This window comes from Ambystoma mexicanum, chromosome 1p (assembly GCF_040938575.1).
Source record: "Ambystoma mexicanum isolate Mex_15411 chromosome 1p, UKY_AmexF1_1, whole genome shotgun sequence".
Taxonomy (NCBI): Eukaryota; Metazoa; Chordata; class Amphibia; order Caudata; family Ambystomatidae; genus Ambystoma; species Ambystoma mexicanum.
Window position 1 is genome coordinate 791,648,657 of NC_090921.1, and position 20,756 is coordinate 791,669,412.

General features: G+C 50.2%; 1 protein-coding gene across 1 annotated transcript in view; it reads left to right on the top strand.

Annotated features, from left to right (window-relative positions):
* The window catches only part of LOC138512403 (cytochrome P450 2B4-like), a 176,784-nt gene that overhangs the window by 132,746 nt on the left and 23,282 nt on the right, over positions 1-20,756 (top strand). Inside the window, exons 8-9 of the mRNA XM_069627680.1 lie at positions 8,059-8,125; positions 9,076-9,115. Coding sequence (XP_069483781.1) covers positions 8,059-8,125; positions 9,076-9,115 — 107 coding nt within the window. The remainder of the gene's footprint in view (positions 1-8,058; positions 8,126-9,075; positions 9,116-20,756) is intronic.

Consider the following 20,756-nt stretch of genomic DNA (forward strand, 5'->3'; position numbering starts at 1 on the left):
GCCCCGTCTCCGCCCAGACACAGGAAGGGCGAGAGCCAAATGGAGGACCCGGGAGCAGGAGTAGACAGGTCCCGATGCTGGCTCACGGACGGCTGCAGACTCACCAGGACCCCGTGAGATGAAGAAGGGGCACCGGGGGCAGTGTGGAGTCCAGTGTGGAGGTCCCAGTGTGGAGGTTCCAGGAGCTGCAGCAGGCACTGGGCGAGTCACAGCAGGAGGGGAGGACCGCCGCTCTGGATGTCCGCGATGGCAGAGTAGGAGGAGGCCGTCCCAAGGCTCGATCCGAGAAACCACACAAGAAAATGCTGTCGGAGGAGCCCCAGTAGGTGTTGAACAGGAACGGAGGAAGGTAAGGGGCAGAAATGCAGTTTAAACTGTTTTTTATTTCAGAATGATTCAGCCTGAGTGAGGAGACGCTGGCTCAGGCAGCCATGCTCATGCGCCCCCTGGTGGTTTGCATCTATTAGATCAGCTAAGACTTACAAGGGGGGACAACTAGACAAACTGGAGGAACATATAAGGAAAATGCAGGGAGGGCAATACAAAATCTGGATATAAATAAATGTATCGTGCAAGATAACCATTAAAGACATTACATTTGCTATTCAATTTGGGCAGAGTTCGAGTAGACAGAGCATACATTTTTTTTTCAATTCTATGATACGAACAAATAGAATTCCACCACAAATTATAAGAACGTTTTTGTGCATGTTTCCAGTTGGTAGCAATGAGATGGAAGATTCAGTTGCTTCTTGAGGGACATGTTCTTAATTTATTTTGTGTGCAGATTGCTCGTACCCTAAATCTCGCTCCCCACATTTTGCAGCTGGTAATGCTTGGGCCTTGTTGACCTCTATTGCTGGACCTACTACTTTTCCACAATATTGCGTGTCAAGGGTCTGAATTGCTTCACCTCGCCTAGCCAAAGTAATTGCACTTTTGGTTACTTATTCCTGACATCTAGCAAGCTTAGTATTAAGCATGCCTAAGTAATCAAAAATGGCAAGGTTTGGGTCTATTTCACCTAAGCCATTTGACCAAATCACATTTGATTTGAATTTATTTGACCTTTTTCTCGTTCTAAAATGCAGGGGGAGATCCTCTGCAACCCTCTCGCCCTACTTCCCCCAACCTAATATATACCCTTACCCACCCCATATATATATTTAATTAAATTGGACTAGAAAAAATGGTCAAAAGAATTTGATCTAATGTTTTCGTCATGTGTTTTTAGGTCACTTATGCTAATACCAATGACCACTTGTTCCATTCTTCCCTCAATTGGTTGGGTTCAGACATAGATTCAAGGACTGGCTTCTTGTGACATTCATAGTTTTTTTTTTGTTAAAGATTTTATTGAATTATACAAACAATCAAACAATACAAACGAAACAAACAGTGCATGTTCCAACAGTTTCATTACACTTTCTTAGCTTCTAACCACTACTTCCCCTAACCCACCGCCCTTTACAAGTCTATTGCATTAAACCTTCAGTTTCCGCAACCTGTGGTTCGGTTTCCTCTTCTACAGGCTCCGCCGGGTCAGCTAATGACCCAAACAGTTCGGCTATCAGTGATTTCCAGGCCATCAGGGACTCATCCCCCCCCCCCGTGCTACTCGCTTCTTGCCATGCCATGTTTTCGGCTTCTGCCCAGTTTTCAAATCTCTCCACCACACCTCTACCTTTGGCACATGGCATGACTTCCATCCCATAGCAATCCTCCTTTTTGCAAGCACATAAGCCAGATCCCTCATCTTACTTACATGCCTGAGCTTTTGTGGTCTGGGGAACCCCCCCAGCAGACAGGCCCACACTGTATCCACTACCAACTTGACCCCTTTTTCTTCCAGTTTCTCTTTCACTCCCCTCCAGAATCGCTCTATGATCGGGCATGACCAGAACATATGCACCATGCCCGCATTCTCCTCATCACACTTGGGGCATGCTTGCCGCCCTGCATTTTCAAACCTCGATATCCTCCAAGGCGTCATATAGGCCCTGTGCATTATGTACAGCTGAATCTGTTTCAGCCTCGCGTTTCTAGACACCTTCACCCGTTCCCCTGCACCCGTTCCCACATCCCGTCTCCCATCGGGGCCCCAACCTCCATTTCCCAGTCGAGTCTCAACTGCGTGACCTCCTTCCCCACTTTAGACATCTGCATTTCATACAATCTGGAAATCTCGTGACCCCCCTCAGCTATGTCATATATCATGTCTATGGTGGTGTCTGATTCTTCCTCCAACACAGTTTCAGGCCATGTTCTCTTAATCCTCTGTACCACTCTATGATACGTAATATACTGGCTGTCGTGCAACCTAGTTTCTTCCTGCAGCCCCTCAAAAGGAATACTAGAGCCCTCCCGCCAAATATCACCCATTGTTGCCACCCCAGCCTGTTCCCAGTGGTTCCTGAGTATCATACGTAGCTGCGCGTCTGCCCCCGTCAATACAACCAGTGGCATCTGCGGTGAGCATGGGGACGGGTCATCCATCATTTGACATGCCCTGCGCCACACCTTCCACCCCAATAGCATCATTTTAGGACGCCCCACCATTTCCTCCCTGGGTGCCCACATCATCTCTTTTAAATAAAAAGGTGCACAATCACGCCCCCAAACAACCTGAATTCAGAGGTCTCTTCGTCAGAGAGCCATTTGGCAACATACTGTAACTGGCTTGCCACATAGTACGCCTCATAGTTGGGCAGCTTTATCCCTCCTTTGTCATGGAAGTTCTGTAGCTTCCATAACGCCACTCTATTTCGCGTGCCATGGCCACAAAAAGTCCCTACACATGCTATTAAATTTCGTGAAGAACTTCTTAGGAATCAGGTATGGTATGTTCCCGAAGTAGTGTAGGAGCCTTGGCAGGACCACCATCTTTAGCATTGCTCCCCGCCCCATCATCGCCAAGGGCAGCTTTGCCCAAAACTGCATGCACTTCTCAATTTTTTTAATGGCTACTTCTGTATTGCACCTATGCTCTTCCTCCACGGTGTGGTATATACAGTGGTCGAGGTGGGCGGGAGCGGTCGGGAGCGGTGCTCCTCTACTTCTTTTAAATAGGTTTTACCGTTCCTATACTTTTATTTTAAAAAGAAACCGTTCCGGAACGGTTTCGTTTTAAAATAAAGGTGTAGGAAGACGTTGAAACTTGCACTTTCAGTGCAGTGCACTGGATGTTCCCTTAAACATCAGGCGCATGTGTTTTGGGGTTTGTATTGTGCATGGGGAGGGCTGCATCAACGGGGTTCGTGGGGAGCGGTGCAGGCCAGTGGGAACATAGTTCCACAACTTCTTTTCTTACACTTCGGCCACTGGGTATATATCTATCCCCATGTACCGAAATGTGCTAACCGCCCACGGCACTTGCAATACAGGTAACCGCTCCGCTGGAATCCCCATATACCCCCCTAATGGGAACAAGCTGGACTTCTGGGGGTTCACTGCTATGCCGGACAGCACAGCATATCTCCCCAGCACTTCTAGAATGTACTGGAGATTTTCTTCTGGGAATCGCAGGTACAGCAGCATGTCATCTGCATATAGGGAGATCAGATGCTGCTCCCCTTTCACCTCGATGCCTATGGTGTCATATTGCTGCCTCAGATATATTGATAGAGGTTCCAGGGCCAGTATGTAGAGCATTGGAGACCACGGGCATCCCTGTCTAGTACCCCTGCTGAGCGGCCACCTTTCCGATATCACAGATCCTGTCCTAACTCTAGCCAGCAGTTTGCTATATAAAATTTCCTGCCCACCTTACATATCCAGGCCCTAACCCGTAGTGCTTCAGGGCCTCCAGCAGCCATGGCCATTTAACGGAGTCAAAGGCCTTGATCGCATCCAAAGACACAATTGCCATTTCCTCATCTCTTTCCCTGCCAAACTCAATGATTCTCTGGAGTCGCCTATGATTATTGGTAATGTTTCTATGGGGGACATAGCCTGTTTGATCCGGATGTATTAATTTGCTAATAACCTTCTTCAGTCTATTTGCTAAAACAGCAGTTAATATCTTGCCGTCTTGATTCAGCATTGACAAGGGTCTATAGGAACCACAGCTGTGCCCAGGTTTATTAGGTTTGGGGAGAGGTATTATGACAGCCTCTCTCAGTGACTCCGGTAATCTCTAGCAGTGGGGGGTGGACCTCTTCCATGTACACTTTGTAAAATTCACTTGGGAGTCCATCTGTCCCTGAGGTTTTACTAGTAGGCAGCTGCCTCACCACCTCCCCTAATTCTTCCAAGGTGATCGGGGTATCTAGTTCCTCTCTCTCCTCCTCGCTTATCTTGGGCAACCCCATATCCTCAAGCGTTTCTTCCATCATAGCACAACTACTTTCCCCGTCATCTCCGTATAATACTTTATAATAATCCACAAACGCTTGATTAAGTCCCTACTGGGTGTCCTCTACGCTACCGTCTTCTCTCTCTATAGTCCCGATTGTGACTCTGGGGGTCTCACTCTTATATAACCACGCCAAAAGTCTCCCTGGTTTATCACCTCCCGCATGCTGTCTCTCTATGTATTTTTTATAATTAAGGTTACACAATCTCTCCCAATATTCTGCACATTTTTGCTGTAGCCGAAGCGTCAATTCTAGCTTCTCTGCTGCTTCTCTGCTGTATCGCCTCCGCCCCTTAAGGCCTTTTCTAATTTTTCTTCCGTCTCCTGCAGTTCAGCCAAAACCCCACCTTGTAGGCCCTTGGATTTCGCTATGGCTACTCCCCTCATGACAACTTTAAAGGCCTCCCATAGTGTTCCCGCTAAATCCACGCTCCCAGTATTTGCTTCAAAATAATTTACAATCTCCTCCCTCAAGTCCTCCCTAAAAAAGGGGTCCCGCAACGCCTCCGCTCGTAGACGCCATGTCGGGATCCTCGCTCTCGGGGGGCAGTATTGCCATGCGAGAATCAGGGGCGAGTGGTCCGAAAGGACCCTGGCCTTGTACTCTATTTGTGCGATCTCCGCTATCATTTCAGGTGATGTGAAGACATAATCCAACCTCGTTGATAACTGCTGTGGGGCAGAATAATGTGAATATTGCCTTTCCTGGGGGTGCCTCACTCTCCATGCATCTTCCAACCCAAAGTCATCCAGCAATGTCGGTAACGCCCTGGCTGCAGGGGCCGGTCTACCCATCTTCCCATCCGATCTGTCCCCCCTTGGGTTCAATACGCAGTTGAAGTCCCCTCCCCAGATCACCGCGCTTCCTACGCATACGCTCAAATTCGCACTCAATGTCCTAATGTACGCCGCTGTGTTCTGGTTCGGGGCATACGTGTTAACAATGCTTATCTCCCTGTTCTCCACCAGTCCCCTCAGCATAACCATCCTCCCGTCTGTCTCAGCCACCACTTGCAATCGCTGAAAAGGGATATGTGGCGCCACCCAAATAAGCACTCCTCTTGCATAAGCAGAGTACGATGAGCCCACCAACACCCCTTTCCACTTCCCAGCGATCATGTCCATCCTCTCTCGTGTAAGGTGGGTTTCCTGCAGCAATGCAATATATATTTTCTGCCTGCGCAGGTACAACATAACTTTGTTCCTTTTTAAGTAGCTGTTGAGCCCCTGCACGTGCCATGTAAGTATCTTAAGGTCCCCCATGGCCTGTTCCAGTTCCGTTCCCTCTCCCACAGGTGCAGTCTGACTTTGAATTCCAATCCAATCTGTATAGGCTTGCATCCCATTCTAAATTCCCTTTAACTAAAAACACACCAAACTTCCCGTTCCCCCTCCCTCCCGCCTCCCGTCCCTTCCCCAACATCAGACCCCCCAACTGTTGCCCAGCTCCATCCCTGGATCTCAGGCTCCCCCGCATCTAGCTCTTTCTGGCTCTCGCCTGTACTCGAAGCTCCGCAGGGTGAGGCCGCCCTAGTGGCCAACCTACTACTACTACAACTATAATTCGGGGGGTAGGGTGCTTTTGCCCTGCCGCTCCGATGACGCATCCGATTAACTACACATTGCTATACAATTTGAATATATGTACACGCTACTATATTCCAGTCCTTCAAGTCTGTTACTATCAGCAGTATTTTATCAAAATATCAGCCTCCTACAGCCGCGCCCATTGTTCTTAAACTTCGTCTAGGCACCCCTGGGGTGCTCACTCAACGCCTTAACAGTATGCATACCGTATCCCAGTCACTTATCGCGTCCCTCTTGGGTCTCTTCTGTGTCTTGTTCCGGGCAGCCCTGCAGATCCAGCCACATTGTTGCTTCTTCCGGAGTGTCAAAAAAATACATTTTGCTCTTGTGCACCACCTTCAATTTCACGGGGTACAGAAGCATATATTTTATCCCAGCCGCACGCAGCCTCCTTTTGATGGTCACATAGCTGTACCATTGCCTCTGGACCAACATAGTGTAGTCCGGATACGCCGTGATGGTGCTCGAGGCCTTTTCGATTGTTCCACATTTTCGGAAGTACTCCAATATTTTCTTGCGGTCTTTGTAGTTCAATATTTTGGCGATTATCGCCTGGGGTGGGGCCCCTGGTCGCGGCTTCCTCATAAGGCTCTATGTGCACGCTCCACTGCGAATCCCTGCGAGAGTTTGCCAGCCCCAATTCCTTGTAGAAGTAGTTTCTCGATGTAGTCTGTCGGGTCCTGGCGCTCCTCACCCTCCCGCAAGCCCACCACACGAATATTGTTTCTCCTCGCTCTCCCTTCTGCTTCCTCTGCTCGAGACTCCAAGTTAGCCCCCTGTTGTTTGAGTACATGGATCTCCTTTGAGTTGTTAGTGCTGGTGTCCGTGTTAGTTTTCGCCGCACCTTCCAGGCTGCTTGTTCGTTCTGTCAGCCCCCTGACATCTTGCCTCAGCAGGGAGACTTCTATGCCTACTGCATCTATTTTAGCCTCCAGGGAAGTACGCAGGTCCAACATCGCAACCCCCCAAGAGTCTTTCAGCTCCGTGATGGCCTCTAAAATCTGATGATTATCAGACACTGTGGTGCCCTCCGCTGGTACCATCGAGCCTTTGGGTGCGATGGCCACAGGAGAATGTTGCGTTTTGGCAAAAATATCCAGTGTGGGTTGTTTATTCTTATTCTTGCCCACGGCCCCACGCGCCGACATTCTGTGGCCTCCGTTGGGCCTCTCTATCACGATTCAGCATCCGCGTGCCTCCCCGACCGTCTTTTCCACCCTTATCAGCTGTTAGTGGTAATCTTCAAGTAGTCGCACCGTCCGCCGCCTCTCGCCACATCTTACTGCTCATCAATGCCGAGCGAGCGCTTCCCATGCCTGTCGTGGCACGGCCTATCTGTTCGCTCTTGCCTTCCGGGTCAGCACGTAAGCCATCGCGACACAAGGCTTACCGCCACAGGGGTTACGCTCCATCTCCACTTCGCCATCATCATTCTTTCCCCGCGGCTGCCGTCTCTATTCTGCCGCTCCGGGTGCTCCAGTTTCGTTTCCTATGTTGTCGGCCATCTTGTGTGACAATGGACCGAGCAGCCGCTGTCGTTTGCCGAACAATTCCTCCAGAATTCCACTCACGATTCTCTCGGTCTTTATACAGCGAGCAGAACACACGTTCCCATGCATGTATAGTCAATCCTGGAACCAGTAGCGCGTTTTTGAAGGTAGTTTTCACGGATCATATGTCGGATCCTCCGAAGCTGCTCAGGAAGCACGTCCTACTTCATGGCTGCCCAAGCCACGCCCCCCAGACACTCATAGTTGATCCTTTGTAGGTGCAGATGTCTTCAAGCAGGTTAAGTTTACACTGCAGACTTCAGTGTCTCTTTGATGTTAAGACGGCATTGTCTGCAAATGGCAGAACTCGTATCTTTTCTCAGCTCAAGGTTGGTGTATCAGCCTCCAAAGCTGGCATGTTTGTTGCAATTTCATTGATATACCATGGAACAAATAATGGTGCTAACACCAAAGGTATTATAGGTGTCCACTACCAAGGCTCCCATATTCAAGGGTTGAAAAAGGATTTCACGAAAGGGGGAAACTCTTTATATATGTTAAGTTAATTGTAACGTCACGCTGCCAGTGTATTCGTTTTGTATTTACTTGATTTCTTGTTTTGCTCAGATCTATTGATGCCATCTTCAAGAGCTACCATTAGTGAAGATGATTGGATCATGATCACTTTCCAGAGGTACAGCCTATGTCTGCAAGCAAATGCCAGCTTGCTGGGTCAGCCATTATGTAGTCTATATAACTAGCCTTCCTTTCAGTCCTATTAAATGGCTTTGTCTGGCTCCTCCATTGGAGACCCTCTGGCCTGCATTAGTAGAGGTAACTGCCTTGTTTTTTTAGCGGTAAGACCTGTTTGCATCACACAGTGCAGATAAAGCTTTTTTCTGGACGAGGCAAGTCCCACCACGGTAGGTTGGTGCAAATATGTAATAACACACAGCCTTCATCTTGTGTCTCAAAACATTTTATTTTTAAGTTATAGCAATGTTACTTATATTGATATTTTGAAGTTAAAGCCAGGCCTAATAAACGTGTGGTTGTTCTGTGCAAGCTAACTGCAGCATTTGCGTACATGAAAAGTCCAACCTGTTTCTTTGATGTCCAGAGATGTATTCCTGCTAAGGAATTTGGTGGTAGTTAATGCATTTAAACTAAAAGCATAGTCGGCCAGCGGTGACTCTGATATAAGATTATTAAAAATGTAATTCCAAAGTACGTGTGACTTTCACTATTTATTTCACCCATACACACAGTGTGGATTGTGCTGCACCATCAATGGAACAGACTTCTTCTGCATTTGTCTATTTGTTTCAGAAACCTGAGTTCTCAATTCTAGTCTATTACCAACATCACCCTCAAAGTAGCTAGCTTAATACGTTTCTTTATTTTTAAAACCATAATCCTAATTTATAAACAATATTTACTTGAAGGACAATGGTACTTAATTCCTATTTGAAGGTTGTTGATTTGTTTACCCTACTTGTGATAGCTTTGCTTTATTCTTGCCAAGAGCATTATCTCTTAACTCATTCCTGCTATTAGAACTAATCGAGTGTAGATATTACATTATTTTTCACAGATTATTTCAAATTGGTAGATTGGATCTTCTGCTGCCATCCTCTTTTACAGCTCGACAGACCTCAGCATTATTACACCCAGGAAGTATGAGGTGAGTGGATGCCATGTTCTGGCAGATTCCTTCATCCATATCCCTACGGATTGCTGAGTAAATCTGAGGTGCTTACCACATGGGCAAATGAAGCCATTTTGGACATTGAGTCAGCCAAGTGAATGCTTTAAGAAAGCATGAAAGAGGCTGTTTCTTAGTACCACCCTCCCATCGCCTCATTAGTATTTTTTTGCTTAGGAGCGCTGCCACATGGCTTAGAAGGTAAAGGCCTTTAACCCTGAGCATAAATGTCATCCGACCCGGATATTTTGGGTATATGTCTATTGGTGAAATGTAAGTTGATGTAAATCCCCAAACTACACGTTGGGAAGAGTCGAAAAGCGTAAGATAGACCGCAACATGGTCAAACATAGATCCTGTGTTTTTCTATTTTTGTGAGAGCTTACTTTTGTCTTCATTAGCAGGTTGTTGGTCAACTAGGTCCTCACAAGTGTAGTAAAATTTGAAACTAGCCCACGCTATTCACTTTGTATCCCAACTTCAGCTGTATGTCTCACGGTGAGATCCTCCCACTTAAAGGAATTCAAGACTGTGTGTGTGTGTGTGTGTGTTTGTATGCGTATGTGCGTGCCACATGCACCAAAAGAGAAGCACACACACGCACACATCTTAGATCTGAATTTCCTACGCAAATGTTACTTAAGAAGATATAGGGAATGAATGTTCCAGGACCCTAAGTATGGAACAAACAATACACCTTGTAATGGAAATTCTAAAAAACATGCGGCAAAGCTTGTGTTGGACAATTTCCAATGTATATTGATGGCTGCCAGTATATCCTCAAGGAAAGAACAAAATATCTTTTGTTTTACAAGATTTCAAAATATTTAGGCCGATTCATGGAATTAATGTGTGCCGAAAATCTCCGCGCAAGCGTGCGAATCGCAGTGCAAGTGCGAAAATCGCAGCGCAAGCGTGCGAAAGCCGCGCACATTGATTCATGGAAGTCCGTGCGCGTGGAAATCCTAGGATGTGCGCTAAAATCCTGCGTGGCGCATGCAGGCGCACACATCATCAAACATCATGCACTACGCGCACAGCGAAAGCGCACATAGCGCAGCGCACACAACAAAAGTGGGCGGAACACAGGGCGTAACATGCGGAATGGGGAACAACGCGTGAAAATGTGGGCGTTACGGGGGAAGTACAGGAGTTAAATGCACGGAATGCCCACACGCGCGCCTACAACACGTATTCATGGAATCGAACAGGGGAAACGCGTGCGCCAAAAAAGACGCGCTAATCCGGAAACACGTACGCCAGCAGGCGTACGCGGCCCTGCCCAGCAAAAAAGTGCACGCAAACAACAAACAAGCTCAGATGCCACGATGAATATACCATTCCTCGCAGCAGTGGTCGTGGGACACCACAGGAGGAGGAGGATAGTCAGGCCCAGAATTTTTACACCCAGGACCAGCCTTTTTGGGATGCCTGATGACCAGGTGTATGGGAAGTACAGGTTTCTACCTCACATAATACTCCACCTGTTGAGTGAGTGGGAGGATGACCTCACATCACCCACCCTGTGCTCCCAAGCACTGAGCCCCTTGGAAAAGGTGCTGAATGTACTGCACTTCTTGGCCACTGGTTCATTTCAGCGGACAAGTGCCATAGTGGGGGAGGGTGTCACAGGCCACGCAGTCACGCTACCTACACCAGGTGTTGGCCATCATGACTGCACGCTCTTCAGTCCGCAGGCACATATACCTGCCCAGAACACCTGCAGAAAGGCAGGCTGCCGTCCAGGATTTTTACGGGAACGCACAATTCCCCAAAGTGCTAGGTGCCATTGATTGCACCCATGTGGTTCTACGTCCTCCCAGGGCAACTGAGCACATCTATAGGAACCGCAAGCACTGGCATTCCATCAACGTGCAGGTAGTATGTGATGCCAAGGGAATCATCACCTCAGTATATGCCAACTATCCAGGGTCCACCCATGACAGTTTCATTTACAGAATGTCACCCCTAAGCCGGGACCTAGAAGCTGGGCATCATGGTGATACATGGCTGCTTGGTGAGTATAAATGCCTCTGCACATGCATGCATGTCGGATACTGAGTAATGTCACAACCTCACTAATGATACCCATCATCACCTCCCCAGGGGACAGTGCCTACCCTCTGAGCACCCACATGATGATGCCAATTCAGAACCCCAGCACACCACCCGAGGTAAGATACAACACAGCCCATATGGCAACCCGGGGCATAGTGGAGCGCACATTCGGAGTGCTCAAGTCACGCTTTAGCTCCCTTGACCGCTCTGGTGGGCAGCTGCTATACGTGCCCCCAGTAGTGTACAGGATCATAGTGGCAGCATGTGTCCTGCACAACATTGCAACCCGCCGGGGCCTGCCGGTGGACATGGTGGTGCCCCCACATCCCCAACCACATGCACGGCCGCTGTGCATGGGAGGGGAAAGGGCACGTAGTGAGGCAGCCCGTACGCAGCTGGTGGCTAATTACTTCACCTAAAATCACACCCCTGTGGAGTGCACACAGCCCTGGCACATACCAGCTGACAATCAATGATGATGACATAAGGGACAGTCAACTGTCACAACCATACCAGCCTGAGATTGGTCACCTGGAGTGTTACATTGTGTGCATCCCTACCTACCGAAAGACAACCAATGCTGTGTCACAAAAAGACACACATTTATGCTGCATGAATGACTACCCCCTTGCAAAATACAACATGAAAACAGCGCCATGTCAGCCAACCCCTCCCCATCTCCGCTACCCAACACACCATGGCATGTCATGCAATGTGAAAGGAAACAAAGGAATGCACAACACATGACACAAGTGTCACAAAGTGCCCTGTCCCAAATGGAAACAGGCCACATACAATATGCTCCCAGTAATCAATAACAAATAGCACACATGACCAAATACTTACCAGCAACACAATACAGCAACACAGGATGAAACATTGCCAAAATATGACGGTACCAAATCAAAGTAGTGCAAGTCCTACAACCCGAATAATCCAGCACATCGACCCCTTCCAATGGCAGAGTGTTTCTGTCAGGCAAATGTGTCAGTGTACTGCATACAACATGAACTGCATCTGCAAAGGAGACAGCCTTGTGAAGACATGAAGAAGGTACCTGTGAATAAGGAAGAAGACATGGATGCACAAGCACATATCAATACACCATGCAGTGTTCAATACAACAACAATCCCCACTAGGGATGTACACACAGTTTTGACTACAGACTGCCCACAGAGCTCATGGGAGCCCAATGTCACTGTGTAAGTCACTGTCACTTGGTCACACCCTTTGCAAGCCCATGGAAAGGGAAGCAGGAGGGGTGTGTGTGTGTCAGGAACCCAAGCATCTAACCCAAAGACAGGACAAGCCTGCATGTGCCCAGCTGGAATACACAGTGGATGCCCACGGGAGCCACACAAGGCAACACCATGTAAAAAAAAAAACATATATCAAAAATGGCCATGTGGGGGTCAGGGGGGGCACCCAGGAGGTTCAAGGACAGGGTGCACACCAACACCCACCTGCGTGGATGTTGCAAAAAAATAAAACCTCCATGGCTCATAGCCTGCACTCCTACGCTATTGTGGGAGAACTGCTGCTGTCGCTCTCTTCACCCTCTGCTGCTGCATCAGGTGGTGGTGGTGCTATGGGCGGCAGCCCACGCAAAGCCCTGGTATGGTCCTCCATGGCAGCAAGCATGCGGATGTTGAAGGTCTGATTCTGGAGGATGATAGTGCGGAGATCCCCATGCAGCACCTCACGGGTTGCCTGCATTTCTGCACGCATGGCCTCACGTGATGCCCGGATCTCCTCCCAAGTTGCCTGCAGCTCAGCTGAGAGCGAACGTGTTAGCTGCTCCAGCTGCTGTTCTGACCTTAAATTTCAGGAAGCCTCAAGTTCACTTAGAGTCTGCCTGAGGAACTGGAGTTCTAACCTCAGGGCTTCCCTGTGGCCCTGTGACTCTACAGAAATGGCTTCCAGCAGAGTCTCCAGTGCCGCCCGTCGGTCCCTGTTGGACGCCAACATGTCTTCCCTGTGTGATTGGAAAATGGAGTCTGTTGCCTGCTGTTGTTGCTCCATCTGCCTTTCAGGGGGGAGAATGGAAGTGGCCACCCTCTCCATTGCCTGAGCCATCATTTCAACCGATGCTCCCTGTTGTGCTGCTATACCGTACATGGAGTTTTCCCATACAGTATTGCCTGGTGGCGTACGGCCACCGCGTCGGCTGGCACCACACCTGTTTGGGGCAAGGCGATCTGCACCTTGCTGTGCTGGCACTGCCTGAGGCTGCAGGACTGCATTCCCCCTCTGATCTGCTGGCCCAGGAACAGGATCAGATGTTGTGGAGTGTGACCCTGCATCCGTAACCACCAAAGGCGGACTTACCAACAATGACATCCCCATAGAGGTTTCTACGCCTGGTGCAGGTGGGTTGGACAGAACAGAATCCCTGCCAGAAAACTCACCTGCGACAGCACATAAGTCTCATCATCCGATTCAGCACCTGAATCATAGAGGTCTGGAGAGGTGCAACCAGAGACACCCCTGGACAGTATGGTCTGCGGTAAGATTGGGTTTTCACCCACCACGTCCTCCACTGGTGCCCGGTCATACCTGAGATTCCTCCTGGGTCTGCACCATCTCCTCCACCTCAACAGCATCAAGTGCGTCATCATCTGCAAAAACATGAAAGACAACAAATGGAAACCGGCATGAGCACCATAGCACACACATAGTCCTGACAAGTCAGAGATCCAGTACATGAATTACACATGTCCCACATGACTATAACCCTGGCATGCATGCACTGTCAATGAGTTGGAAGGGGAGGCAAAAAGGCAAAACGGCAAAAAGCAGACACTGAGGACACCAAGATGGAAAAGCAACACATTTGCTGCATGCTGGGTAGTAGTGGCATCACACATTAGCCTCTGAGTGGCATGTCCAATACACATACATGACAGATGCCAGCACATAGATGCCATGTAGCATAGCCATGGTACATTTCACAAGTACAGCCATATGTCATTGAATGAGTACTGTCACCCATCCATGTGAGATGGACATGATGAGATGAAAAATGCAAAATACTGTGTCAAAATACGCATGTGCCACACACTGCAACACATCCAGTGTACAATGATACAGTGATGGCATGCAGATGAATACATCAATGGTTGGTCACTTCAACATGACATGAAAAGACTATCATGTTCCACATTCAAACAGGCCCCAAAAAATGTTGTGAGCAGGCCCTTACTCAATCAGCCTAAATGGTCTAATCATTCCCATAACAAGGTAATAAATGTGGCCCAATGTGGGGTGTAATCAATGACAGAGGCATGTCACATATGTGGCATTAGGACTGAAAAATGCGTTTGAAAAATGGGAGAATTGAAACAATCAGGCTGAATGAACACAAGAAAAATTCAGAACAATGTTGTTGCAAGATGACAGTTCAAGGGCAACTGCAGTAATGTTGCGCTAATTGGCTACTGTGGTCAGAAGGGATACTGTCATACCCATATCCAAGGCCACTGAATGTTTTGGAGGAAGCACATGGGTGACCCATACCACTCAGGACTACACACCCTCACCTGGCACTCAATCTGAACACATCACCCATGCAACATACACATGGATTACACACACATGCGGACAATCCTTCGTAATCAGGTAGGTCTCCCACGCCTCTGTGATGAAGGTTCCAGCAACAGACTCATGTTCAGTGAGTTGGTTGTCCTCTGGTGGAGACCCACCGCCAGTCACCAGACTAGAGGCATGATTGGAAGCCAGCTTGTTCTTTACTCTGCGTTTCAGGTCAATCCACCGCTTGTAGCAATCATCAGCTGTGCGCCTCACAAATCCAAGGGCACTAATGTGGTCCGCGATGGTCTGCCAGTGTGCCCTACGTTGACCAGGTGTGGTCTTGCACCCTGCAGTCACCACCATTTCGTGGCTATGTGCCGACACATAGGCCATAAGTGCATCAAGTTCGGCGTCATTAAAGCTAGGCTTCCTTGACGTGCCGGAGTGTGTAGCCGTGTCTGGGGTCTCAGCCTGTAGTGCCAGAGCACCCTTCTTCTTCTTCTTCAAAGGTGGTGCGGATCCTGAGTGGCTTACGCCGCTCTAGTCAGTAGGGGCAGAAGCGCAGGTGGACTGGGTAACAGAAGCCTGTAAAGGCACAATGACCATAGGTCTTGGTGCAGGCATTGGCTGCAGAGTGATGTTGGCAGGGCCAATGTCGGTTTGATGGACCTGGACCGACACTGTCCCAGCTGGGAGACTCGGAGCTGAGGTGGATTGAGCTGCAGCTGCCTCTGCAGCCTCCCCACCATGGCTACTTGGGGCAGCAGATGACATTGCTGCCCCAGATCCACGTGGCCTGGTGACAGCAACTTTCACCGCCACACGTGGCTTAGACTTGCTGACCTGCAAGTCAGCCTGGGAGTCATCCTGTGCCGGTTCAGGTGCCAAAATGGGCCGGTCCAACAAGGGCTGAGCTGGGATGGTGTCAGCTACGTTTTCCACAACCATTGGGGGGGGCATGGGTGTCCCCGATTGGTCCTCCACACACAGGGCTCTAGGGGCACCCTGCAAATCCTGGCAACGTCCCCTACCGCACCCACCACTCCCACCTTTTAGAGGCCAGCCACCTTTGCCTCCCTTACTGTTTGGTCGCCTCCCAACCATGGCATTGATGTTGTTGTGCATATGGGAGTTGCAGTAAACTATTGTCCTGGGCAATTGGGGTGAAAGGGGTAGGGTACTAAATGGAATTCGTACCCTAGTGCTCTGGCAAGGCTGTATGTGACCCCTGGGGAAGATGACGGGTCACGCAAATGCACAGGCACCCCAAAACCAAAAGCACACGTGCACGCAACCCCTGGTAGACCACGTGCGTGGAAAAATAAACCCGCACTACGCTGTGGCACCCAGAAACACAAAAATAAGCGTAAGCGTGTTACACGCAGCCCACAATGACCACTGAAGGGGTACACAACACACGGGAGCAACCACCGTTGGGAAATATGTGCGCGACTCACCGTCTGCCTTGAAAAAGAATGTGAAAAAGACACACGTGTGCGCATTAGCAACACCCCCGCCAAAAGAAGAAAAGAACGCAGTCTGAGGAAACAGGGAGTACGAACTGGAAGTGAAGTAATCGCGTGTGAACCGACAAGAAATACAAGATACACCCGCTCGCTCTCCACAAAAAGTATGTACAAGGTAATAGCATGATACTCGTACCTTTTAAGCCAGCCCACACGTGAAATGTCACTTACGCGCTAAGGCCCTTTCCTCCAATAGCACGGTGACGTGCAGTCGCCTCACATGCTGATTCACTATGCACCCGTGTTGTGGGCAACGCCTGCGCGCGTAACGTCACTGACGCACGCACGTACGCGCTAAGGGCCTTCCCTCGGATTACACGCTGACGTGCAATTTTTTTCACGTGCCAAATCACTCAGTATCAAGCTGGCCACGCGAATACACTCGGAATGAGAATCTGCATTTTTGGGCAGGACCACGCTATTTTCCTGCCCCAAGAGCCCCGAGCACGCTCCCACCAGCCATCTGCTGCTGCCTGCTGCCTGCTGCCTACGTGCCCTGCTATTTGGTGCCTGCACGTCAGCCATCTGCAGGGGTCCAATTGCTGTGTCCACCCCTGCTGGCACAGAAGACTCCCGACTGGGATAACATCGCTCCACAGCCCAGCCCCAGGATCCAGTTGCCCACCCACGCCTGCCTCGTGGGTTTCCATGTCGGGGCAAACACCATCTGAGACCACTGGCGACCCCCAGTCAGAGAAGCAGAGGGCCACCAGCTTCAGTGAGAAGGAAGTTGGTGTCCTGGTGGAGCATGTCCTGGGGCATTATGATGCCCTCTTCGGAACATCACGCGCCAACAAGGAAGGATGGTTGAGGATCTGGGAGGACACAGTGGTTGCCATCAACGTGGAGGAGGTGGCAACGCGCGACATCAAGCACGTCAAGAAGCCTCACGGGGCAGCATGAGTTACATCCAGGTGAGGGTCCTGGAACACGTAGCCCCAGCGCTCCATGCCCAGATCCTTCAGAGGCAGACCCGTCTAGAGTGGAGCGGTAAGTGGGAAAGCATTGATGTGTGGGACAGGGCATGTTGCAGTGTGCTGGTAGTCTGATACTTGCCTGTATGTGTGACATAGGCCATGTATGGATGTGTGTGTGCAGGGACATCATGGTCATGCATGTCAGACCAGTAATGTGTGAACCACATTGATGGTGCATGTGTTCCAATGCAACATGGGGAGCTGTATGCGGAATGCACACATGAATGCATGCCAGTCTCTGTTCTTGGACATGGAGGGGGGTGAGGGATGGGTGCTGCTGTCATATACATGTATGGTGCACATGTGTGTGTGTCTGAGAAGTGTGTGTGTGTGTGACTTTGAAACACCATGGTGGCAGGTCACACGAGTTGGTGGCAGATCACTCTCTTCGGCAGGGGCCTCTCTCTGGAACAGCCTTCCTGCATCCCTGAAACTCGAGGAGAACCACCTCCGGTTCCGGAAACACCTCAAAACATTCCTCTTTGCTTCTGCTTTCTCTCCTCCCCTCCCTTGCTGAACTCCTGACTGAAATTGCACTGGTTACCTGGCCACCACTCTGATCTCTGGCCCAGGCCCTGTCAACTGCCCACCTGCACTGCCTCCCTGGCAACCCCTGCACTTGGGGACTGTTTCTGTATCCCTTCAGTCCCCTTTCCAGCACTTGTCTGCACTTCCTGCACTTGCCTGTTTTTTATTAATGTGTTTTATTTATCTTATTTTTTCCACTTCCCATGTACTGCACTTCCCCCTCTCCCTTTCCCCCCTTGCACTCATCCTGTCCCCCCTTCCCATGCACTTGCGCAATCTGAATGACACCTGGCCTAGTAAGATCGTTATCTGTCCTCCCTTTGTTCCCCCCGACCCCCCTTGCCTCGTCGCGCCTTGAAACACTTGTGTATAGGCACGTTATTAATGCCATATCATATCATATCATATATCATGACACATGTCCGTGATGATGTGTAGATTCACTCATGCAGTGCGGTCCCCGTTGTATCCACTGTGTCTATCCACTGTGTCTGTGGTGTACAAGCCATGATGCACGACCCTCCGGTGATGTGTGTGCATGGGACCAGTGTGAGCCATGATGCATGTGAGTTTGAAGTCAACATTTTGGTTAACAGAGGCCCTTGTACATGGATGCTGATGTTGATTGTAGGTGCCAGGACTGTTTCTGCATGTGTGTTGCGTGCATTCACCCATGTGTTGTGGAGGGACAGTATGGAAGTGACATTTGACAGTGTCACTCATGTGTTATTGCTTCCTGTCTAGGGTAATATTGTACTGTACCCTGATGCTTGTGTTCTATGTCTCCCTCTACGCAGCGTCAAGTGAAGAAGAGGGCGGAGACGGCGCTGTGGAGCCAAGCAGCGGGGATGCCTCCACTGGGCAGCGACGCAAGGCCCAGCCACCCTCCCAGGAATTGCCAACATCTGGGAGCGAGGGGGCTGGTGCTGCGTCTGCCACTACGGCTCTAGCGGAAGGGCCGGGTGAGCCCCCACAGGGGCTTGCAATGGCGGAAGACGGTGTGGAGACATCCAGGTTGGTGGTCTCCACAGAGGAGGAGGAGCCCGCCACTGAGCCGCACATGGGGCCTGGTGGGGGTAGTACCACTGGTGCAAGTGGTGCAGTCCAGGGCCAGGGTCAGGAGGCAGCACAGGTCACCACGGAGGGGCTTGTGCATGTCGCTGTCCTTGACCCTGTGACTACACCACCATGCACCAGCAGGGATGCCCCGTCCCAGGCCCGTCCGCAGGTAGGGGGGAGTGCCACGTCATCTGCCTCCCCACTACCTGCGGACGAGGGGTCCCACAACTGTATGGGCTCCGTCCTGGTTGGTGTGACATTCGTGATGACATGCGTGCTTCCTGGGCGGAGCACACACGCCATCACGAACAGCAGCGTCGCGACGTGGCCCTGTTGGGAGGGGCCCTGGTCGGTGGGTTTCTACATGTGTCGCGCACTCTGGCGGACCTCTCCTCCTCTGTGGAGACTATGCGCCAGTCGTTCTCCCTGCCTTATTCCGGCGCAGCAACAGCAGCAGGCTGTAGGTGGGAGCAATGATGGCTCGGGGCCATCGACATCAGAGGGGCAGGCATCGGCCAGAGAGCAGGAGAACCCTGGAATGGGTGTGTCTTCCGTGTGGCTGCGGTTGGGCCAGCGCATAGATGCGGAGCGGCAGCGGGCGGAAGAGGCGCGGCTCACCATGATCAGGGCGGAGTTCTCCATGCGTCGGGCGTTGAGGCGGACAGAGTGCCTCGAGGCAACGCGCAGGGAGTTGGAACAGGCCATGAGTGCATCCCTGCGAGACCTCGGGGCCAGGGCAGAGGCCCGCCTCCGGGACATCGACATGGAGTTCGATGATGCTCTGGCTCGATACATCACAGAGTGAGCCACAGGACTTGCCCGCTGCCATTGTATATAGTTAGATAGTGTTAGGTTTCCTTTGTTCTTCTTTCAATTTGGAGTTAATGGACATTGCTCCACTTTGTATTTATATTGTTTTTTCTTCCTAGGACTTTTTTGTAGGTTCCTTTTGTTTGTGGATCATGGACCATTTGGACTTACATTGTATATAGTTGCAGTCTTGTACATACTTTCTTTTTCTATATTCCCATAGATCAATATTTTTTTTTTATTTGGATTATGTTTTTATTATGGACATTGGCAATGGCCCACTTTTTCATTCTACGTGATTTTTCTTTTTTTTGTAACTTCATTGGATTTACAATAATTATTTTCTACTTCGGTCATTGTGCATTGATTTTCAGGTTACTATTCCTCAAAGTCAGTTCTTTATGTTTTTAATACATTTTTTATTACTTCAGAATTGGTGTTGTGTTCTGTAATTGGTTTTGTGCATGTCTCATTGAACATTTCCTCAGTCACGTGTTGCCACTGTGTGGCTACTTTGTGCATTCCTGCATGGGCATGGTGGTTCATTTCATCTATCATGGCATGGGTAATTTGGGATTGGGTTCTGTGGATGGTTGCATGCTTGGATTGGGGGGCAAGGGGGATTAGGGTTGGCTTTCGGGACATGGGTCTGTTTTGTTAGGACATGTTGTTTGTTGGGACATAAATCTGGGCCTGAGGCTCACTGCTGGGGGGTGGGGTGCTGGGGGACATGAGTCGTGGCCTGAGGCTCACTGCTAGGGGGTGGGGGTGCTGGGGGACATGAGTCAGGGCCTAAGGCTCACTGCTAGGGGTGGGGTGCTGGGGGACATGAGTCGGGGCCTGCTGGCAGGTGCCCATCACTGCTGGGGTTTGGGGGTGCTGGGGGACATGAGTCGGGGCCTGCTGGCAGGTGCCCATCACTGCTGGGGGGTGGGGGTGCTGGGGGACATGAGTCGGGGCCTGCTGGCAGGTGCCCATCACTGCTGGGGGGTGGGGGTGCTGGGGGACATGAGTCGGTGGCCTTCTGGCAGGTGCCCATCACTGCTGGGGGGTGGGGGTGCTGGGGGACATGAGTCGGTGGCCTTCTGGCAGGTGCCCATCACTGCTGGGGGGTGGGGGTGCTGGGGGAC